At 36.9% G+C, this 21,799-nt stretch overlaps 1 protein-coding gene across 1 annotated transcript in view; it reads left to right on the top strand.

Moving 5' to 3' along the window:
• Positions 1-21,799, top strand: part of Fsip2 (fibrous sheath interacting protein 2) — a 73,522-nt gene that overhangs the window by 35,341 nt on the left and 16,382 nt on the right. The window contains exons 16-17 of the mRNA XM_005373339.2: positions 917-9,854; positions 10,809-20,266. Of these exons, the coding sequence (XP_005373396.1) occupies positions 917-9,854; positions 10,809-20,266 (18,396 nt within the window). The remainder of the gene's footprint in view (positions 1-916; positions 9,855-10,808; positions 20,267-21,799) is intronic.

Raw genomic sequence — 21,799 nt, 5'->3', positions numbered from 1 at the left:
ACCACTAAGAAGATGGTCATACAAATCTGGTTTCGGGTCCTTTGTTTACAGTTCAAACTGAGCAGTACTTTAGCTTCTCTACCCCTGCTAAGCCCTCTTGGTTCTTTGAGACCCCGTTCTCGTGTATTCGTTATTTTCTATCTAAATTAATTTATTCATGTTATTCAGCTTTCTGATCTAGAACAGGTTACACTAATATTCCTGTTGGGTGTAAAGCCAGTGAATCTCTATAAAACATTTACATTTATTTTGCCTGTCAAGTAATTCTTCACAATCAGATGTTAGACTCACCTCTGCAGTGGAGAATACGGATGAGGCTGGCTTATTTTCTATCTTTGCATCCCCAAAAAGATAGATGCCTCTGAAAACATAGTATGTTCAACACATCTGTTAGCAATAATTTGGTGTGCCTTAAAAATTACCAAGTATATGAATATCACATTCTTTGGCGAGATGTTTGCTTGACATGAGCCTAGAAGGCAAATTGGTGTTTGTGTCTTTTTTTTTTTTTTTTTTTACCAAAATGTCATTGATCAGGCCTAGTGGCTACACCTGTAATCCCAGCACTCAGAAAGTTGAGGCAGGAGGATCACTGTGAGTTCAAGGCCAGACCGAACTACATAGTGTGGCCTTGTCCCAAAAAAGGGGGGCTCATTTATCTCAGCAGTGAACTAGGAAATTAAAAAAATAAAAATTTCTGAGAGAATGTGGGTAAAAATTGTTTCAACAAAGTCCTGCTCTGTACTACAAAATAAACCAATTCAAAATTAATCTAAAGTTGTAAATAGATTTTCTGCCCAGTTTTCCTCATAAACTATAATGTTATTCCAGCTGTGCATTGTTTCATATAAAAATTAAATATTACTGAAGTATAGTATTGCATGATAATTTTTTTTTGTCTCTGTCCCCTTTCCAGGTAACTTCTGATGAGCTAAATAGCATAATTCAGAACATAATGACCTGGGTCGTGGCTACAGTGACTAGTATATTATACCCAGCCATCACCAGGTACGAAGAGAGGTTGCAGAATAACACATACCCAGTGTCTGATGACTCCAGCCTTTCTTCAGATAGTTCAAGCTTTTGCAGCACCTGCAGTGAAGAGTTTACATATGGGAGCTACACAACTGCGACCACTAAAACATTTCAGGCAGAGACCTGCACATTTGCGGTTAATGTGCCAGCAAAGAAACCAACCCCACCCCCACATTTAAAACCTCCTTCTGCCCAGGTGGGAAGAACAGTTACAGGTAAAACTTATCACAGGAAAGGAGAAGTTGTAACCTCCCAACTCAAATATAACAAGTCCAGCTTGGTCTTTTCATACCCTAAACTCCGAAGTTCTAAATCCGATAGTCAACTTTTAGCATCTTTGCAAAGAGGCCCAAAGAAATCTAAGGATGCTACCACAGAAACAGATGGCTTTGTGAGTCCATTGCTTTGTGATAAGAAAGCCAAAGCCATGGATGAGTTGAAGAATTTAAAGAATATTTTTGTTAACTTTAAGTGTCACTTGAAAGGGGAAACTAAATTGATTTTGGAGAGCATTTTCCAGGAAATAATGTCTGACTTAACCCAGGCCATTCCCTCTATTTCTTCTGTTACTGCTGAAGTTTTTGTTGACCAAGGCGAGCCTGAGAAGGAAGATGTGGTCTCCAGTGTCGATATCTGCTCACTAGCTTCAGACATTGTGGAAAATGTGTTTGACAGGCTAGAGTCTGCAGTTGAGAAAAAATGCGTTGAGATTTTCTCACAAGAAGACTTGTCCATAGACATTGCATCAAGTTTAACAGCTAGTGGGGAATATTTCACATCATCAAATGGAAAACCTTCAGAAAATTCACTACCTTCTACTTTGGAACCTATGTGTAATATTGCTGATGATATGGTGCATGACATTTTAGAAAAGCTGATGACTCTTGCGTCACTCAAGCAAAATGAATATCCTCTTGAAGATGAAACTAAACGTTCCTACCAGCCACAAAGGACAGTCCCAACATATACCATCCTTCAAAGAGCTAGCAAAAAGAAATCTACTCCTGAAGATGAGACAGCTAATTTAATTGCCAATGAAGAAATACAAAACTTAATGTCAACCATTTTTTCACAGGCCTCTTTACTCGGTTATATAGAGGAGGCAGTCAGCACTATACTAGGTTATATACAAACTGAACTTAATAATGAGAGACTTATTGCATCTGAACAAACCATAGTATTCCTTCAGCTTCTCGATGAGATCTTCACTCATCTCCACCACGAGCCAGTAAAGCCAAACGTCCGAAAAAGCAGACGATCTACCCAGAGAAATATGTCTGACACTAAGGAAAAATATAGACTCACTGGCACTACAGTGTCTACTGGTGCTCAACGTAAAAGACCATTCCCACGTGTTAATGTTCCAGGCATGGTCTTTTACTCTGAAGATGATAATGAAGAAATAAACAACATTGTGAAAAATGTGATTGATTCATCTCTCAAAGAAGAAAAAGCAAAATCACCAGAACAAGCATCTAATCACTGGTTCACAAAGGCAAACACTTCTTTTGAATGCAAAAGACATATGAAGCCACCGACAAAGCCTGCGTCTCGCAGCCAAGTTGCATTTCATGATTGGGAGTTAAAGACTGAGCTACCACCTCTTATCAATGAAGACATTTTAAGGGAAAAGCACTGCCTGGGTAAAGACATTTCAATTTTCAATCAAGATCAAAAGCATCAAATAAAAAAGGCTTCGGAGCACACAGTTAAACGGATTTTAACAGAAATGCTCAAGGGTATGGCTTCTGTTTCTCCTGGTCATCGAGCTAGCAGAATTGGCAAAGAAACTTCCACTCTTCTTTCAGAAACATCCCAAAGACCCTCACATCAAGAATGGATGGACCAGATGTTCTCTGTGTCAGAAATAAGTGCAGTCGCTCAAGAAATAACAGATTCTGTGTTAAATATACTTTTTAAGGCGTCAAACTCCTTGTCCAGTCCCACTAAAAGTTCTGCTTCATCCTCAGTTCATCAAACTTTTCTAGATAATTCTGACATTCCTCATACAGCCAAGGAAGCACCAAATAAAAAGCCATTCAAAATATGGTTTGACAGCGACAGAAAAATGAAATATTTATCTTCACTCGATGTAGATTCTATAAAGCCTTCCTGGTTAAAATCTGGAGAAAGTGAACCTAAATGTGTAGATAACATTATTGATAAGATCACAAATACAGTTTTTAAAAAGCTCAAGCTATTTGTTTATCCAAAATTGCAAACAGAATTCAAAACTTCCTCTGCCAAGCAGTCTTCATTAAAATCACAACTTAGTACTTGCACAACTAAAGTAGTAAACACTATTTTAGATGCTATCCAGAATGAACTGGAATGCAATAAGAAAAATACAAATCTTAGGGACCTAGATGATAATAAATCCTGCACAAGTAAAGGGTTTTTGGCTGGTACTGATAAGAAATTAGAATCTCTCATAGCAAATCTCAATGATGACGACATGGAAAGTCCATTGTTAACTTGGATTTGTGAGATGTTGTTAAGTGGAAGTGAAGATCAAAGAAATATTTCGCTTCCTTCGGATAAGCCAAGGGCTACAACTTCACACAGACAAGATAAAACTGAAAGACGAAGTGTTTTGCCAAGTAGACAGGATAAAGAATCTTTTCGCCAGTATTTGGCTACTCCTTGTATGATCCACAGTGCCGTGAACAAAAAAGCCCTCAAAGAAAATGCCAGTTTGCAGGTATTAGATAGGATTGGGGGCACGGTACATGAAATGTTAAACTCACTGATAGGAAATCCTCCTGATTCTCAGGCATCTTTTAGTGGGCAAAGCAGAGAAAATACAAACAAAGATCAACAAATGGCTGCTGTACAGAAGTCTAATATTCAGGTCATTTCCAAAACAATTTTAGACTATATCCTTGAAAAGTTATGTACTATTGACGTGGATGCCAGTTTTGCAAGTCCTGAACTTAAAGCTGTTTCAGAAGCTCCTGATATTGACAACCTATCATTTGCTTCAATTATTGAGGAAATGGCCAAATGCACCAACAAAATATCCAGCATAATTTCCAGAAAGATACAGAAGGATAACAAAGAGGTTACTAAGGGCAAGGCAAAGAGTGTTTCTTCTGTGTCTTCCACATCAGAGAGCTCAAAAGAAACTCACCAAAATGCACTGACAGCTGTTGCCTCAGACATTCTTAATATGGTCTTTACTAAACTGGAAGGGTTTGCCAATGGAAATTTGGAAACTCAAGGTGTTATTAGTAATTGCAGTACAAAAGACAATAGGGTGGACAGAAGCAGTGCTTTCTCAGGCACGCACGAGGAACCACTAGAGTCTGTTTTATACATGGAGGCAAAGAAGGTGTCAAGTGCTATTTTGAAAGCCATTCAGACAGAATTAAATGTGAATTCAGATGATTTGAAGAAAAGTGTAAAAAAACCATCACCTGAGACACAAATGTTCATGGACATAGTCAATTTAATTTTAGATGTAGTATCCTCAGATGTGTGTGATGAAACTGAATCAAAAGACAGAGGCATCAAAACCTACCGATACCAGCCCACTTATGGAAATTTTCTTCCTGGAGGAGCTGAATCAGATTCCTTCCTAGAAGATGACACACAAGCAGAGAAAAAAAATACTAGAGAGAGGACATCATTGAGACAGGAAGCTAAATTCTCTTCTCCTAATCAGAGGGGTCTAGAAACAAGCTTACATGAAATTGAAATGAAACTCAAAGAACCACACAAGTCACCAATCCTTCCCATTATAAAAAATATTTTGAATGAAATTTTTCAAAGTAATTTTATCAGTCAGTTAAATGTGCTTTTTCCCTCCCACCCTCATTTTAATGGTATGCCTCACAATGTTCGTGAGGCAACTGCTCAAAGATCTGCTCAATTTATGGATAAAATGGTGGGTACTTTAGTATCTGAGTCAGATGAGATCATAGTGGCAAGTGATATTGTCAGAATTGTATTTCATAAACTTTACACAGCTGCCATGACAGAAGAAAATGTAAGTGAAAATAGATGTAGAAACATCACATTTTCAGCAAATGTTCCTTTTCATGAACATACTTATGGGGGAAACTCTATTACTTCATTGGACAGAAATCTTTGCACGCTTCAGCCTAGATTCAGGGGTGACAAACAGACCAAAGTAAACATGACTGAAGATATTATACAGGCAATCTTTCAAAAATTGGAAAATTTTACTACTTCCAAAATAAAATCTCTCTTTTGTTCCCAAGTCAGCTTCCCAGTCCCAGAAGCTCCACGTGCTCAGCAAGATACGTGTACATTAAGCAAAGCATTATCAACTGAAGATTCATATTCTCATGAGCAGTATTCCTCTCCCTCCATGGATCCTAAGACCAATTCATTTTGCCAAATCTCTTTGTCTAAATTAAATATTTATGCAAAAGAAGTGGCTAGAAAAATTTTACAGGGGATCAAGTATGAGTTAGATAAAGAAAGGGAAAGTCCTTTGTTGACTCATAACATTGTGGTTTCTGAAAGCATTATAAGTCAAATTGTGAACACAATGCTAGACATTATATCATGCAAAAATAACAACTGTGAGAAAGAGAATGACTCTGCTCCGCAGGAGTACATTATTGAAAAGTTGTTCAATAAAAGTGAGTATCAAAAAATACTTCAGTTTCAAGTAGAGAATACCGTTAAAGATATCTTGTGTGATATTTATGAAAAAACCCTGTATAAGAATAATTTGTCATTTGCCACACCCACTCTGAAATACCACATAGCTGGTAAACGATCAGAACCAAATTCTGAAATGTTCACTAAGGGTGCAAATAAGATTTTCCCTGAACTTTCAGTTCCTAGATCAGATGTCCTTTTGCTATCCAAGGAGGCAGTGGATATTGTTCTTTACAGTCTTGCTTCTGCGGCCGTGCTTCGCACATTTGCAAAGGATCCTGCTTTTGCAAAATCAACCTTTTGTGATACGTTTCCAGAAGTGGAGTACCAAGCATCTCTTCTTATGGAGTCAAAACGCAGAGGAAAATCAGAGTGTTTTCCACGTTCAAGTGCTAAGAAACCAACGTATGCTGATGGTACTCAGACGGCTGTTATGGAGAAGGAAGACACCAAGCAATCCGTTCCTGACCCATGTGAGGAAAGCGCTAACTTCATCACAAAAACTATTTTCAATCGGTTACAGACTTTTGCCACAGAGAGAATGGATTCACTAATTACTCTTGCTTTTCAGCCTAAAGGAACATCATTTGTTGGTCCAGAATTAGAAAATTCTAGACAAGATGACAGTGTTTTTCATGAATTAAGCCAAGTAGAACTTGATGTGGATGTCTTGGAAAGATCAACAACTAAAACCATTCTCAGCCAAGAGCTCACAGAACCCACTTTTGCCTCTTACAGAGAAAAAATTGGAGCCACTATTCATTTACCACAAGCTAGCCTGAAGGAATATGCTGATATCATTGCCAGCGCTATTTTGAAGCTTATTAAAAATGACTTGGACTTAGAAATCCAAAAGATAGAGCCATATCCAAGCAATAGTTTATTCCAAAAAAATATGATTGTGAGTGAAATTATAGACAGTGTCTTAAAGATTATACATAATAAAATATCTGCCGAGGAAATTAGTACTTCCTCAGAAAAGACTAACTTTTCACAATTAACTCTATCAAATGAAATACTGCTGGGACACAAAGACAAGGAAAAAAACACTTCATTATCCCCGCTTGCAAACTATCCATTAGAACAAAACCAAACAGCATTTGAAAAGGAAAGCCAGAGAACTGTTTTGGAAGAAATATTTATGAGAAGTGGAAAGTCAGAACAAAAAGAAAAAACTGAATTGCTCAGAAAAGTGGCCGAACTTTTGAATAAGTTAGATCAAAAAGTAATGGAAGTCATAGGCCATTTGCTCCCCTTGAGTGAAGTCCTCCACTCTAATTCTAAAATTAAAACTTCAGATACAGAGGGAAAAGACCGCCAGTCACACATTAGCAGTGCAGCAAGTGATATCACGGAATGTGTTTGTGGTAAAATGTACTCTGTTATTGTAACATTGTTATACAAAAATGGTGAAAGTAGAGGAGAAGGAGAAACACCCTTCAAGAATGATACCTTACTCACAAAGTCACTATGCTTTAGGGGGACTAAACAAGCAGGAAAGAGAAGTAATTCCCCTAGATGTGGGATACCCGAGGTCTGTTCCACTGCAGACAGTCACACTGCTTCTGTGTTAGGAAACACATTTTTGCAATCTTCACCATTACAAATAGGAAAAGATTTAATGCAAATAGTCCTCAATAAGATCACAAATTTTGTCTCACTACATCTAGAAGAGAATTTGTCCACTGCAGGACATTCCGAGGAGTTACAACTTTGTAGACTACAGATCTCTAAAGCTAGCCTTAAGGACAGCCTGAAACCAGGTTTTAAAACAGGTTTAAAAGCAAGATCTTTGCATAAATTTAGAGCAAAACCACATGCAGGACCTATTGGTGCTAAGGCAAAAAGCAAGACCAAGTTAAGTGCTGGAGAGAAGCCTCCAAGAGATGGTCAGTCAAAAACTGCCATTCAGTTGCCAAACATCTTTGCAACAGGAGATGCCAAAAACTTCCTGGAAATGAAACTTCCCCCTTCAGAACTAAACGTGTATGCCAGGGATATCATAAGTAATATTCTAAAAGCAATAATGAAAGAATTGGAAAGGGTGACACAAACTAGAGCAATGGTACACATAAAAGCTTTACCATCTGATCAAATTTTGGAAGCCAGCAAAATAGTTAATACAGTTTTGCAAGAATTATATGCTACAGACAACCACAATTTGGCTTCTCCAATCAAATCCTCATGTCTGTATGATTTCAGATTTTCACAGCGGTGTTTAAATTCTCCTGCTAGAGAACAAGCATGCTTTTACTTAGAGGATGTTTCCTCACAACTAGAACAGATTTTTCCTAAAGAAGGTATATTTAAAAAAATGTTTGACAAATGGCAAGCAGATTCAAACGATGTGGAGAATGAAAAATATACTCTGTTAACAATAGCTGAGAATGCTTTGACCGAAATTTCGATAAAAGCCAAAGACTTAGAATATTCTCTTTCACTTTTAAACTTGCCACTTCTTGAGCATCGTAAAGGCAGTTTCGCTAATCAGTTTAAAGAAGATTGTTCTAGAGCAGAGGACATCAAAGCGCAGATTAATATGTTTGGAAGAGAAATTGTTGAAATGCTGTTTGAAAAATTGCAGCTATGCTTTTTGTCCCAGATGCCCACTCCAGGTCACAAAGAAACTCTAACAAATAGGAAAGAACATAGTATGGATAAAAGTAAACATGGCTTCCCAAGCAAGCACATGATAAGCAGTTTACCACTGTGTGACCTAAAGACAAAAGATCAAATTTCCCCCACCTCTTACAAGCAAGTTACTCAAGAAATTGTAGGAAGGGTTTTAAATCTGTTGGAGTCATTTGTGGACTTACAGTTTAAGCATATCTCTAAATATGAATTTTCTGAAATAGTGAAAATGCCTATTGATAACCTTTTCCAAGTCCAACAGAGACTATTAAGCAAGAGGATGTCACCCAAATTACAACCACTGAAGAACTTCTCTGATGAATCCAAGCCAAGCACTGCTATTTCCAAAGAAAACATACAGAATACTCTCCTGCAGGTTCATTCATTTCATTCGGAGCTACTTACATATGCTGTTCATATTGTCTGTGACATGCTTGCTATGATCAAGAGCAAACTGGACAAAGAAATAAAACAAAAGGAACCATGTTCTACTAATATACTGAAAGAGAATATGGTAGCAAGTGAGATCATTGGCACATTAATGGACCAATGTACTCATTTCAGTGAGTCTTTGATTAGAAACCTTTCAGTGGAAAGTGCGTTCCAAGGAACTAGAAACACTAACGCTGTTGAGAAGGATGAATTTGCAAATAATATGAAAATGCCCACTCCAAAGTTAGAAGATGCTAATTTAGGACCTAATCTTCCACAAAGAAATGCACCTGGCTTGGTATTTTATTCATGGGAAGATACTAGAAGAAAGTACAAGTTTTCATCCAATTTACCCTCATATGTCACATCTTCTGTAGAAGACACAGTTAAAAGTTCAGGGTCATTGGGAACGTTTGATTCAGAAACTATGTCAGTAGGTTCTAGAAATAAAGTTCAAGAACATCACCAAGTGCAGTCTACCTTGGGCCATTTTGATGAAGCCATGAAAAAAAGCAGCCCCTTCCCTGAAGGCAGTGTCTTACAAAAACTGTTTAAGAAAGCAAATGACTCCACGGAAGCATCTTTAAAGCAAGTCATGTCTTTCATAGAAATGGGAAAAGGTGAAAATCCAAGAGTATTTCATTATGGAACTCTAAAACCAGTTTTTGAGCCTAGCCAAATTCAGACAACTGTTTCTCCACTCAGAATATGTTTAGCTGCAGAAAATATTGTCAATACTGTGCTGTCCAGCTATGGTTTTCCAGGTCAACTACCCACTAATAAAAGCATGGAAACAATGAAACCATTTTTTATATCAAAGCAAAACTCTTTATCTGAAATGTCCACAGGACAAAAGAATAAGGACAAGAGTTTGCTTAGAATGTGGACTAAAAGAATCAGCTGTGGGCCTGAAGAAGGTGAAATCCCTGAAGCCTGTGGGGGAGATTTTTCTTTATTGCAAAAATGGCAGAACAAGACTCCAAAGATAAAGAAAACAGAGACTCGCAAAGAAGTTGGAGTCATTGCATTTGCCGATCACGAGCTGGGTCCAAATGAAATTCATTTGATAGCAATGCATGTCACCACATCTGTGATCACGTATTTGAAGAACTTCAAAGCAAGAGGTAAGCAAGGGATAACTATTCGGATGTGCTATATATTTGTACTAGGTTCCCATGAGAGTTGTAATTATTATGTACTGCAAACATATCAATAGAAATTTAAAAATTAAATTGAAAAAGTTGATGTGATTCAGGGAACATACTAAAAGACATGCTTAAAAGATCTGTTAAGGAATATGCTTTCTCAGTTTTTTAATGAAAATAGCTTTGAAGGTGAAGTGACTATTTTAACAGCTTTCTAATCTCCCAGGATGCTAAAACAAAAATAGTAAAACGTTAAATGTTTGCATGCCTTAAACTGAAAGGTTTTGTTGTTTACTTTTCCATATCAGTAGATGAAAAAAATGAGACAATTTTAAAGCAGGGGATTTTGCTCGAGTGTCAGGCATGGAATCCAGGGTTTTCAAAGTTCTGATGCTTGTTTCTGCCGTTGTAATCAGTTACTAACATTTCTGGAGCTGCAAACTTTTATTTTAGTCAAGATGATATTGCAACAAAACTCCATAGCATCCTAAAAGTTAAACAGAACATAACTTCAAATGTTTTGAATAAAAATAGTTTTAAATATTTCTGTGAGACTTCTAGGCATCACTGAAGAAATTAAAGATTGTTTCACTGAACCTGTAAAATATTTCTCTGCTCTAGAATTTCTAACTTAGAGCTGATAACTGTCCAAGACAAATATCCACACCTGGCTTAGAGGTTTGAGTTTTGATGTTATTTTCTAAACTTACTGGGTAAAATTAAGATCCCACAACGTGAGAAATAAATATTTGAGGAAAAACACAATTTATTTCTTCCTTAGGTTCTTCTTTCCCTTTAGTGAGGTACTACAAAGGTAACATATATGTTTAAGTAATTTCCAACATGTGTAAATAATTACCAACACATGGAATTTCCATTTCCTTCATGTATGGTAAAAATGACAATGTTTCCTTTTTTTTATTTTTACTGCAGAGAAGGTATCTCTTCTTTCTACACTGTCAAGTAAAAACTGTGAATCAAGACAGCCTCTAAGAAGCATGTACAGTAATTCTTCAGTTAATCAGTTCTGTAAACATCTCTCTGAATCAGTCATTTGCCATTTAATTTCAAACATTTCTGATAGTACCATGGAGGGCAGAGAAAAAGACAAACTATGGGAAATCCAAGGTGTGGCATTTAACAAGATTATTTTGATTCATTCTCAAGTATCTGAGAACAGATCAATATCTATTGGAGAGCTCGCTTTAAGAATTTCTGAAATAGTTATTGAAATTCTTGCCAGTAGTAATATTGTAGAGGCTTACGGTGGACAGCAAATGGTTTCCACAAAAACAAAATACACTTACTGTCCAGGAATAACTTCTGCCAACTTTGATGATTTTTTTCAAGATCTCTTAACAGGAGTGATTCAAGTGCTTTCTGAAGAAATAGGAATAAATCATCACTTTAAAAACAATGGAAGACACAAACCATGCTCCATGCTTGGAAGCAATAATATGTCTATTAGTGGCGAAACCAATACTGCAGAACTACTACACCCCAGAGGCTGGGAATCATCAGCTCAGCAAATTGATCAACTTGTTCAGAAAAATAAGTTAAATTATCTGACATCTCAGTTAGATCACCTGATGGGCAGCCTAAAAACTGAGGAATCCAAAAATGTAGTCAACAAAGTATTTGATATTGTTTTAGATTTATTTTTGCCAGATGAATCCCCAGATGGAGCTGTGGACTCTGGTAAAATAGCAAGATGCTTCTCTTCCCCAAACAATCCACAAAGTAATAGCATCCTTAGAAATAACCAAGTTCTGTCTCCCAAGTCAGTTTTTCTTCTTAATGTGGTATGTGAGAAACTTATTAGGACACTTCTGGAAAAATGTACAGCCACTGGTTTTCTTGATAACGGTCTTCTTGCTAGTGAAATATCAACAGAAGTACATCAACTTTTAAAAATACTTCAAAGGATAGAAAATGGAGATCTCAATTATTGTAAGAAATCAGGGAGTTGCAAAGAACTTCAGAGAGATTGTGTGTCACATTCCTTGGAAAATCTGGCAGAAATGGATCAAGATTTATTGTCATCAGATAGTATGCTTACTATTATTTCTCACAGCTTGGTGAAATCTTTGATGGATAAACTATCGCATAGTTTACAAGAAGCTCCTGAATGTCCCTGGTTTGAAAACAAATATTTGAACAATATAAGAAGAGAAATACAGTCTAATTACACAAAGCCAGAAGAGCCAGAACTCATGGAGTTAGGACAAGGTAAAGGCTCTTTAGGATTTATGACTTATGATAGTACCTCTTTGACAGGATCCCTAAATAATCCATCTGTGGCTAGCTCACAAATGCAAGTATCATTTGGCAAGCAATGTACAGTAAAATCCTCTTCATGCTCACCTCTTAATAGACAGAAAACAAAGGAAATGGATGCAGTAGTCATTCGTAACATATATCAAAGAGATATGAATACAGGTGTTTATTCAGCCACATTTTTGGAGGAAATAATTTCAGAGTTGTTTTTTCATTTCTCTACATCCTTGTGGGAAAAAAACACAAGCATCACTGAGGCCCAGCTCAATGAGATGAATACATTGTTTGTCAACCATGTAGTAAATGAGTTTAATAACGCTCAGGTCATGGTTCTGAGGAATGCTGAAGAGAGGCTGTATTTTCCACCAATCCATAAAGAAATGGTCAGAAAGATCGTTGACTCAGTTTATTATGATGTTTTACACCAATATGAATTGAAAATGACCTGCGGTAATAACCTGGCATGTGCAAATGGTTCAATGGCTCAGCAAATCACAAATGGTATATTGTTAGAGATTTTAGATTACCAGCTCCCATCTTCCCTCAAGAGAAACCTCAGAACTCATTCATGCTACCCTCTTGAAGCTGAAGTTATACTGCAGAAGCTGCAAAGCAACCTAAGAAACCTCACTTTCCAAGCCAGGTCTTCAAAAAGCTATCGCACCATGTTACCACACTCATTTTTAGAAGATGTTATCAGAAGACTTTTACTTCAGCTCATTCCACCATCTGTTAAACCTTCCTCTTTGGAAAAAACATTTGCAATGAGTTCAGATTTTAATGAACTGTCCACCTGTATTACAAATAAGGTTATGTCAGCCATTTCAAAACATAGAATCTGGCTTACTAGCTATGAAAATCAACACCTCTCTTCAGAAAAAAATCTCGAAAAGATGGTGGACTCTGTTTATGGCAGTATTTTACAAATGTCTGACTCTCTTGTTTCAATACAGAGAGGTATACTTAGCCGAAACCCCATTATGATTGATCGTATAGCAAGTTTTATTATCCAAGAGATTATTGAATGCCATCTTCAACCATTTTTATGTGGAGAGGTTTTATCTCATCCAGAGACTTCCCTGGATGCAGTATCTAATATGGTTAAACAGGTTCTTGATGAAACCCTAGAATCACACAGATCTAAGAAGTCTGTAAGTATTTCCCCTGATATATTCATAGGAGAGATGGTTGCCAAACTTTTGTCAAGAATTTTTAGCCCTAGGCCTAATGCTGAATTTGAGCTGGAAAGCATGACACAAAAGATAGTAAACTCTGTGAACCAGTATTTTGACAAAGGTGAAATTCACAATTTATGCAACAAGAAGTCTTTGCCCTCAATAGATGTGGATATGGTAGATGGACTTGTTACTTCAGTTTATAGGAATGTGTTAAACCAGTACGGACTAGACCCTAACATTAACAAAGAGGCTGACAATGGTGATCTCTTTGTGGAAAATATTACTAATTTAATTGTGGAAGCTATTTCAAACTATCTTCTTCATCCGTTGTTTTCTGGTGATCTGTCACCTTCATCTTATTCCACGTTGATGGCTGAGAATATTGTTGAAGACGTCCTTGATAACTTAAGTCAATCTGCCAGGTCAAACCAGCGTTTACCTCCATATGACACCTTACTGCCATACACATTCTTAGACGATATGATCAGAGTACTATTAGCAAGGTTCTTTCCCGCAGCGTCCGGTGTGGTTCCATACAGAGAAATGCCAAAAGAGAAATCAAAAATGAATTTTAATGAAATTGCTTCCAACCTAATCACTGATATTAGGGTGAAAATTTCCCAACATGAAATTCAGTTTTCAAAAGATGAAGAAAAAAACAAGTTTGTTTATTCAGAAGATGATGTCCAGCATCTTGTGGACTCAGTATTCAAAAATATTTTACACAATTCCGAATCTCAAGAATCAGTGGAGCAAAATATTGCAAGCACCAACGATGTTCTTATCGATAGAATCGCAGGTTTCATCATTAAACATGTCTGTGAACAACATCTTCAGCCATTTTTGGTTGTAAATTCATCTTCCCCATCCTACACACCTTTTCATAAGAGACAGCAGTCATTCTATGCCAGTGCTTATTCCTCAACCTTTTTGGAGGATGTGGTATCTGGGGTTTTAAGAAAAATATTTCACAGGGTAGTTGGTATTGTACAAGTGACAGACATGAGAGATTCAGAAGATGAACTTTTTGATAAAGCTGAAGAACTCATACATTTTATAACAGAGGAATTCTCAAAAGCCCAAGTTACCGTTATAGAAAATGCTGAGAAACAACTGCGTTTGCCTCCAGTGGAGAAAGACATAGTAAAAAGTATTACTGATACAGTTTATAGTAGAGTTTTAGAAGAATATGAAATGGAAATCTGGCCTCGTAAAGACTTTCTAAGTGACACAAGGACATTGGCTGCTCGGATAACTACAATCATCCTGACTGAAATTTTAGATTTCCAAATTCGTCCAAATCTTGTAGCAAATCTGTCTTTTAAATCCCATTCCAAACTCAGTGAAAACGTTTTGATACGTAGAGTTCACTGTGATATTAGTAAGTCAAGGTTCCGAAGACAGGCTTCAACCATATACACTACTCTATTGTCACAAAATCATTTGGAAAGAATAGTCACTCAGCTTGTATCTCAGATTGATATATTGACATCCACTACAGAACATCCAGGTACTTCTCAATCAGACTTAAGTGATACAGTTATGAAACTGATAAATGAGATCATGACAATAATTTCAAAGAATGCAATTTGTATCACTAAACAGGGAAATGAAAAACAAAATATGATTCCAGAAAAAGATATACAGTCCATGATTGATTCCATCTATTCTGATCTTTCCCATTCAAATGTATACCAATCTCTCACAAAAGATAAGAAAGGCCTAAGTAACATACCTGTTTCAAAAATAGCAAGTTTCATCATAAAAGAAATTTTTAACCATCATCTACAGTCATTTTTATCTGGAGATAACTGCTCTCTTCCAGCTCCAGTTGACCATGTTTACAAAGAAAACGCAATGGCTCCTAAGCGTAAAAGATGGTCTTGCATTGTGAACTCCACTGTCTTCCTGGAGGAAGTCATTTCTGAGCTTTTATGCAAACTTCTTTATGCATTCTCACACAATGTCTTGGCTTTTGAAAACCCAGACACAGCAAAAGCCCAAACGGCTGATATTGTTACAGCGTTAGTAAAATCAATTGTTCTCGAATTTACTGCATCAGAGATTTTAGTTGCAGATAACTTAGATAAAGATATGTGCTTTTCCGAGGAGTACAAAGAAATGATTCGAGCAACTGTCAATTTGATTTATGAAAAATTATTAGATGAATATAAATCTTTAATTCAAGTGTATAGGGCTATGCAGAGTGACACTACCTATTTTGGAAGAAAAATATACCATTTGCTGTTGGAAGAAATTTATGATTATCAGGTGCAGTCATTAATTTCAGGAGAATTAGTATCCTCTTCCTGTTCTTCCCTTCAAGCTGATAACATCGTCAGAAACGTACTCGGTGTCATTTTGAGTGATAACAGTGCTCTGCCGTCATGTGTTACTGTGTTTCCTCGTGCTCTATTAGAAGATATGATTTACAAGCTCCTGGCGCCTATGTTTCCTCCAACTGACACTGAAAACAAACTAACAGAAGAAGAGCTTACTCCGGATGATGATTTTGCAGCTGCAGCTTCCACAATGACCGATGAAATTATAAAAGAAATTTTTGAACATGAGATCCGACTTGCCACTGCAGTGGACAATGCAGAAAGTACGCAGTTAGAAGTCCTGGAGAATTTGGTGGACTCCATATGTAATAATATTTTGAGAAAACCAGAATTCCAAGCTGAAGTCCAGAAAGATGCAGGCAAAAAAGGAGGATCATTTCTCAGTAAAATAGCTGGCTTCATTATGAAAGAAATTATGGATCATCATTTACGACCATTTTTACATGGTGAAGAATCACCTTCCAGTCACAAACCTGGTTGTGACCATGCCTCTGTAGTTACTAAATCTGGTAAAGGGACAACACAAGCTTCTCTGTTCTCAGCTACATTTTTGGAAGATTTAGTAGTTGACCTTGTTCGCAAATTCTTTTCATTCCCAGCGATAAAAGATTCCAAGAAAAGAGCAACACAAGAACCAGATATTGTGGGCTTAGCTATCAAATTTGTAAATGCTCTCCTGGGAGAATTTAGAAAAAAGGAAATCAAAGTTTTACCACAGGCTGAAGAAAAATTTTCTTTTCCACCAATTGATAAAGAAATAGTGGCTGACATATCCAGTTTTGTGTATGATCAGTTCATAGGGAAATTTGGATCCAATGATATTCAGAAGGATGGTAAAAGTAACTTTGTTGTAGAAATGATTGCTGCTTTAGCCCAGAAGGCAATCTCTGCATTCAAGATTCAACCACTATTTTCAGGAGACTGGTCTTCCACCTTCTTTTCATTTTTAAATCCAGATACCATCACCCAAAGGGTTCAACACTTACCACAGAACACCTCTATGCAGATAACTAGATACTCAGAAGAGAACCAGCTTACTCTACAAGAACAGTCACATAAACAAACTGCCCTAACCTCAGATCAAAAAAAGATGATAGTCAGTTTGGATCAAAATAGAGGTGCAATGAGTAGAAAGAATTCCCACACTAAAGACCTATCAGGGAAGAAAGAAGACATCCAAAATCCAGTGCTTACCTCTGGCACTACCATGGTACAAAGCAATGTGATCACCCTCAGGTCAGGGCCATCTGCAGGTAGGGCACATCAAAAAAAAGAGGATAAAAATAAACCCGGAAGTTTGACTCCAAAAAGTAATAAGCGTGCATCAGGAGTTACTTCTCCAGCTACCCATAAAAATAGGAAGGAGCAAGATTTGAGCAAAGCGGTTCAAAATCATGCTCTGGAAAAGACCAAGAGATCGATCCCAAAAAATGCGGAGTCACAGGGTAGTAAAACACAAACACCTTTTAAAGTTGTTTCCAGTAGAGAATACAAGGATGTGCCAGAATTTCAAACAGACAGTGAAAAGAACAGGGACAAAGCCAAGGAAAGTTCCATAAAAGGAAATAGTCAGGATGTCCAGTTATCTTCTTGGAAGCCCACGGTGAAACATACTGAGACTACAAAAGAGGAAACTTTGAAAACAACCCAAAAGCCAAGAAATGAAGCAATAACAGACTCTCTTACTGACATGGATACGGACGATCAAATCTCAGATTACGAAACTGTTCAAAACATCATTGAAAACATTTATGGGAATGTTTTAGTAAGGACTTCTCTTCAAGAACCATCAGAGTTCCCAAAATACAGACATAAAAGCTTCCCTGGTTACCAAGCGCTGAATGTAATTCAGGAGCCAGGCACGGGATCTACCCAGTCTGTTAAAGCAAAGAGTTTACCTCCCTCAGTGAACAAAGAACACTACGCCAAAAAGACAGGGGAAAAAATGAAAGAGAGACAAAGAGAGGAAGAAAATAAAAGCAAGCAACAAAAAGAAAATGAGAAAACTACAGAAGACAGAACAGGAGGAAAGGAGGTTAGAAGTAAAGCTACTGAAACAGATCATCCTCAGTACCTACCAGAAAGCAAGCCAGGAGTTTTCCCTGCTAATTTTTTAGAAGATGTTCTCACTGAAGTAGTTAACAAACTGCTGTTTTCTTCCTCACCAGAAGCAGAAACAAGTGAAACATATCCAAATGTAAATGACAGTCAGAATCAAACTGAACTCTATGATACAGCTATGAAACTTTTCCATTCACTGATAAAGGAGTTTTCAGATGCTCAAATTGAGGTATTTAGGCCTGATGAGGAAAACACATCTTTCCCACACGCAAGTAAAGTGTCTTCAGTTCCTACAGCACCTTCCAGGAATAAAGAATCAACTACAGATGAAGCGTTGTCAGGAATGAAGGTAAAAAACATGGATAAAAGGCCAGACCTGCATAAAGTGACTGCAAAACTCTCTTCACCTGAGATACCTCTCCTAGAAGAAATACCATCAATTGATAAAACACTGGCCAATAAAGTTGCTCACTCTTCTATTTGCAATATTTTGAAAGAATATAAAAGTCAAGAATCTCTTTGTCAGCACATTAACAGTAATGGTGAAAATTTAGTAAAACGATTAGCTAGTGCAGTGATAAATGAACTTTTTCAACATCAACTTAACTTGGTATTTTGTGATGAGGCTCCAGGTTCAGCCTGTTTGCCTCTGGATTCTAAAGATCTTGTTAAGAAGGTCCAAAAGGCAACACAAACAGCCAGCAAAGAATGTCAGACAACATCACCATACACTGTCATGTTGCCTCATCAATTTTTAGAGGATGTGATTTCTACCCTTTTATCAAAAATTTTCTCAAAAATATCCGACACCATCACCAAAGCAGAAATACCTGAAAACAAATATTCCACAGAATTTGATTTCCTTCAGATGGAATTAGTAAGTAAAATTGCAGCAGAGATTTCCAAAGATGAAAATATGATTGTACAGTATGTGGAATCTTTGCACCCCAATGATGATGAAATTATTGAATTGGTGGTTCAGTCTATTTATAATAATCTTTTGCCACAATTTGGATCACAAGAAGTCATACAAAATTGTGTATCGAATGGATGCAGGCTTCTTTCAGAAACCATAGTTGACCTAGTTCTAAAAGAGGTAGCTGGTAATCAGCTGCAAAACTACTTCTGTGGAGAGTTAACACCACATCAATGTGCAGAAGTTGACAACGTAGTTGAAAGTATCCTTTTCAACATCATCCAGACTACTACACCTCCGCCACCTCATGCTCATAAAGTGTCTTACAACATAATAGAAGAAATTGCTGTAAAATTTCTGTCAAAGCTCTTATCTGTGTTTCCAAAAGTGCATAAGAAAAAAAGTAAATCTCGAGAAACTGAAATGCAAAAAATAACCTCAAAAATACTAAATTCATTCCAAGAATTTTTTTCCAGGAGTAAGATCAGACTTACAAGATCTGCCAAGGAATCACCTACTGTATCTTTAGATGACAGCGAAACTATTGAAAAGATAGTTGATTCTGTTTATACCAGTGTTTTAAAACACTCTGGTTCCTATACTTCTGTATTTAAAGATTTAATGGGTCAAAGCAATGTCCTTTCTGACATAATAGGTTTTTTAATGGTGAACGAAATTTCCAATTGTGAATTTCAACCTCAAGTAGAAGAAGAAATACCAACTTCAGAACTAATTCTGGAAGCTGTCAAAATTATGGAAAAGGTGCTCAAAATTGTTGATAAATTGAAGTCTCAGGAAAACTTTTTATCCGAAAAATGTTTTATGTTAGACGCCAATGTTTTAGAGGAAGCGTTGGCTTTGTTCTTGGCTAAACTACTAAGATCACCTCGTATCTCAAGCCAAGAGGCACACAACTTATCAAAACCTGACTTAAATAAAATTGCATCACAACTGACAAAATCTGTAACAGCTGAAGTTTCGAGAAGTAATATTAGTCTAGTGGCTTCTGAACCAGAAGAATGCTCTTCAAATCTGGAAGAAATGCACATGATTTCTCAGGTTATTGATTCTGTCTATGGTGACATGCTACAACAAGCTGGAAGCCATGAAGAACTTTATGACCTAAAAGATGCAAACACAGTCTTCTCTAAGGTGGCCAGTTTAATTATCGATGGAGTATCAAGAGTTCCATTAGATAGGGGTACCTCAAAGAGTTCATATGCCGGTGTCTTTGAAGATCTGGACATTGATAGAATCATCGAAAAGACAGAAAAGCATGCTGAGAAAATGATGGCTAACCAAAATGAGTCAGATGAAGGGAGATCTGCAGAAGAACGCTCAGTTGTAATAATTCCACATGTCGGGAAGAAAGCAATCAAAGTAGATCCACATATTATTTCTCAGCACTTAGCAGTCATCTCTGTAAAGACTGAGCCACTTGAGAAAATGAAGACAGAATGTTTAAGAAGAACTGGACAGAGCATAGAGGAACTGAGACAAGCGTCTGTAAATGGGAGAAGTTACGCTGCCATGAAACCAACTGATTTAGAAGAGAGAAGGAAAGAAAGACGTACCTCTTTGAATAGTACAGGTCGACTGGATGTAAAGCCCTTTGAGGTAAGTGCAAAGGCAGTGGCAGAAAAATGAGTGACACCACAACCTGGTTGTCCCACAATTTCCTTCCTCAGATAGTTATATGGGAATGCGTGTTTGTAGTTGCTGCTAAGCCAACAGAAAGCTGTCCCACTAGTTCATTTATACAGTCACATGGCTCACAAGGATGGCTTCACCAGTTCTGTGACTCACCTCACAGGTCTTGGGCTACTTCTCCAAAGGTAATCCACTTAATTTAGTTTTTCTTAAAGAATAGGAATGTAAATACCTATCTTTAAAATAATGCCAGACAGAAGTTATAATTGTTATTTCATAACTCAAAAGAAACATAGTTGTATATCATTCCATTAGTTCTTCATTATGGCTACCTAAAAACATTCAAAATAGGGCAGTTAATAGAACATCAGGGTGCATAAAACGACCTAAAATAATTTCAGTTCTCACTTTTAAAGCTCCACAGTACTGTTTCTTTTCTTTTAATCACATTCATCCACAAGGATTAGACTGGAAACTCCTAGATTACATTTGTTCTTATGATTTAATGACACTGACATTTCTCATTTGCTCTATACTCTCAGGTTCGCCCCATTTCCTTCCTCTTGTACCCTTGCTCTAGAGTCAGCTTCCTGTGGCTATTTTTGTGAAACTTTCCTTTTGGTTTAGACACAGCTGTGCCCTATAGCCCCGTACCCAGGCCAAGAATAAATTAAATTAACTAAGACTTCAAAATGTCCAAAATTACTTTCTTTTTATAAGAAAGCCACTAGTGAAGAAAACAAAATCATCTGGCCTATGTATCAAGTTACAGTAGTCCATTACTCGTGTTGATTTTTATAAAAGCATCTAGTATTTGTGGTGGGCCTTTGCTAAGAGGTCTGTGTGTGCCAAGGGGGTACAGTCTGCAGCCTGGAGATTATCTAAATAAAGTTTTCTCCAATCATGTTCCTTGGAGCATAAATGAAGAATGAATTTTTTCTAACATAGTTATACATCTAATTGAACTAAGTCTCAAGACTCATAAGTAAGTTAATTACTTCTTTATATTTTAAAGCTCAAATATTGAGACTGACATAGTGGTTGTCATCCTTAGTTCTTGGAGCATACAACGCTGCCTTCCAGTTTTAAAATTACTTCTTTCAGAGCTCTAGGTTGTCATTACATTAGCACAAATTTAGCGGTATTTACTTATATATAAATAATTGCTTGGAAGTAAAAGTTTTGTGAAAATATTATAGAATGCAATTACTCAAAATCCATTTTAAATCATAGAATTGCTTGTAACAAATCCCGCTGTTAGGCACCAAATATGTCTTGTAAACATATTTATAAACAACAGAAAACAGAAAGTGAGGTTTTAAACAAGAACAATTACCTGTGTCTTTTTAAGAGAAAGAAAAACAAACAGCAGTAGGGTAAGGGAGGCAGCACCATGGCATATAAAATTTATGTAGCAATCTGCATATGAGTGTGGTTTATTCTTAACAAAGGCAAACAGAAGTAAAAGAGAAAAGTTAGATCAAATGCTAGCCTAGACAT

The sequence above is a fragment of the Chinchilla lanigera genome, unplaced genomic scaffold (assembly GCF_000276665.1).
Source record: "Chinchilla lanigera isolate Chin_1 unplaced genomic scaffold, ChiLan1.0 scaffold00002, whole genome shotgun sequence".
Lineage (NCBI taxonomy): Eukaryota > Metazoa > Chordata > Mammalia > Rodentia > Chinchillidae > Chinchilla > Chinchilla lanigera.
The sequence above is the reverse complement of the archived record's forward strand: the minus strand, read 5'-3'. Positions and strand labels throughout refer to the sequence as shown.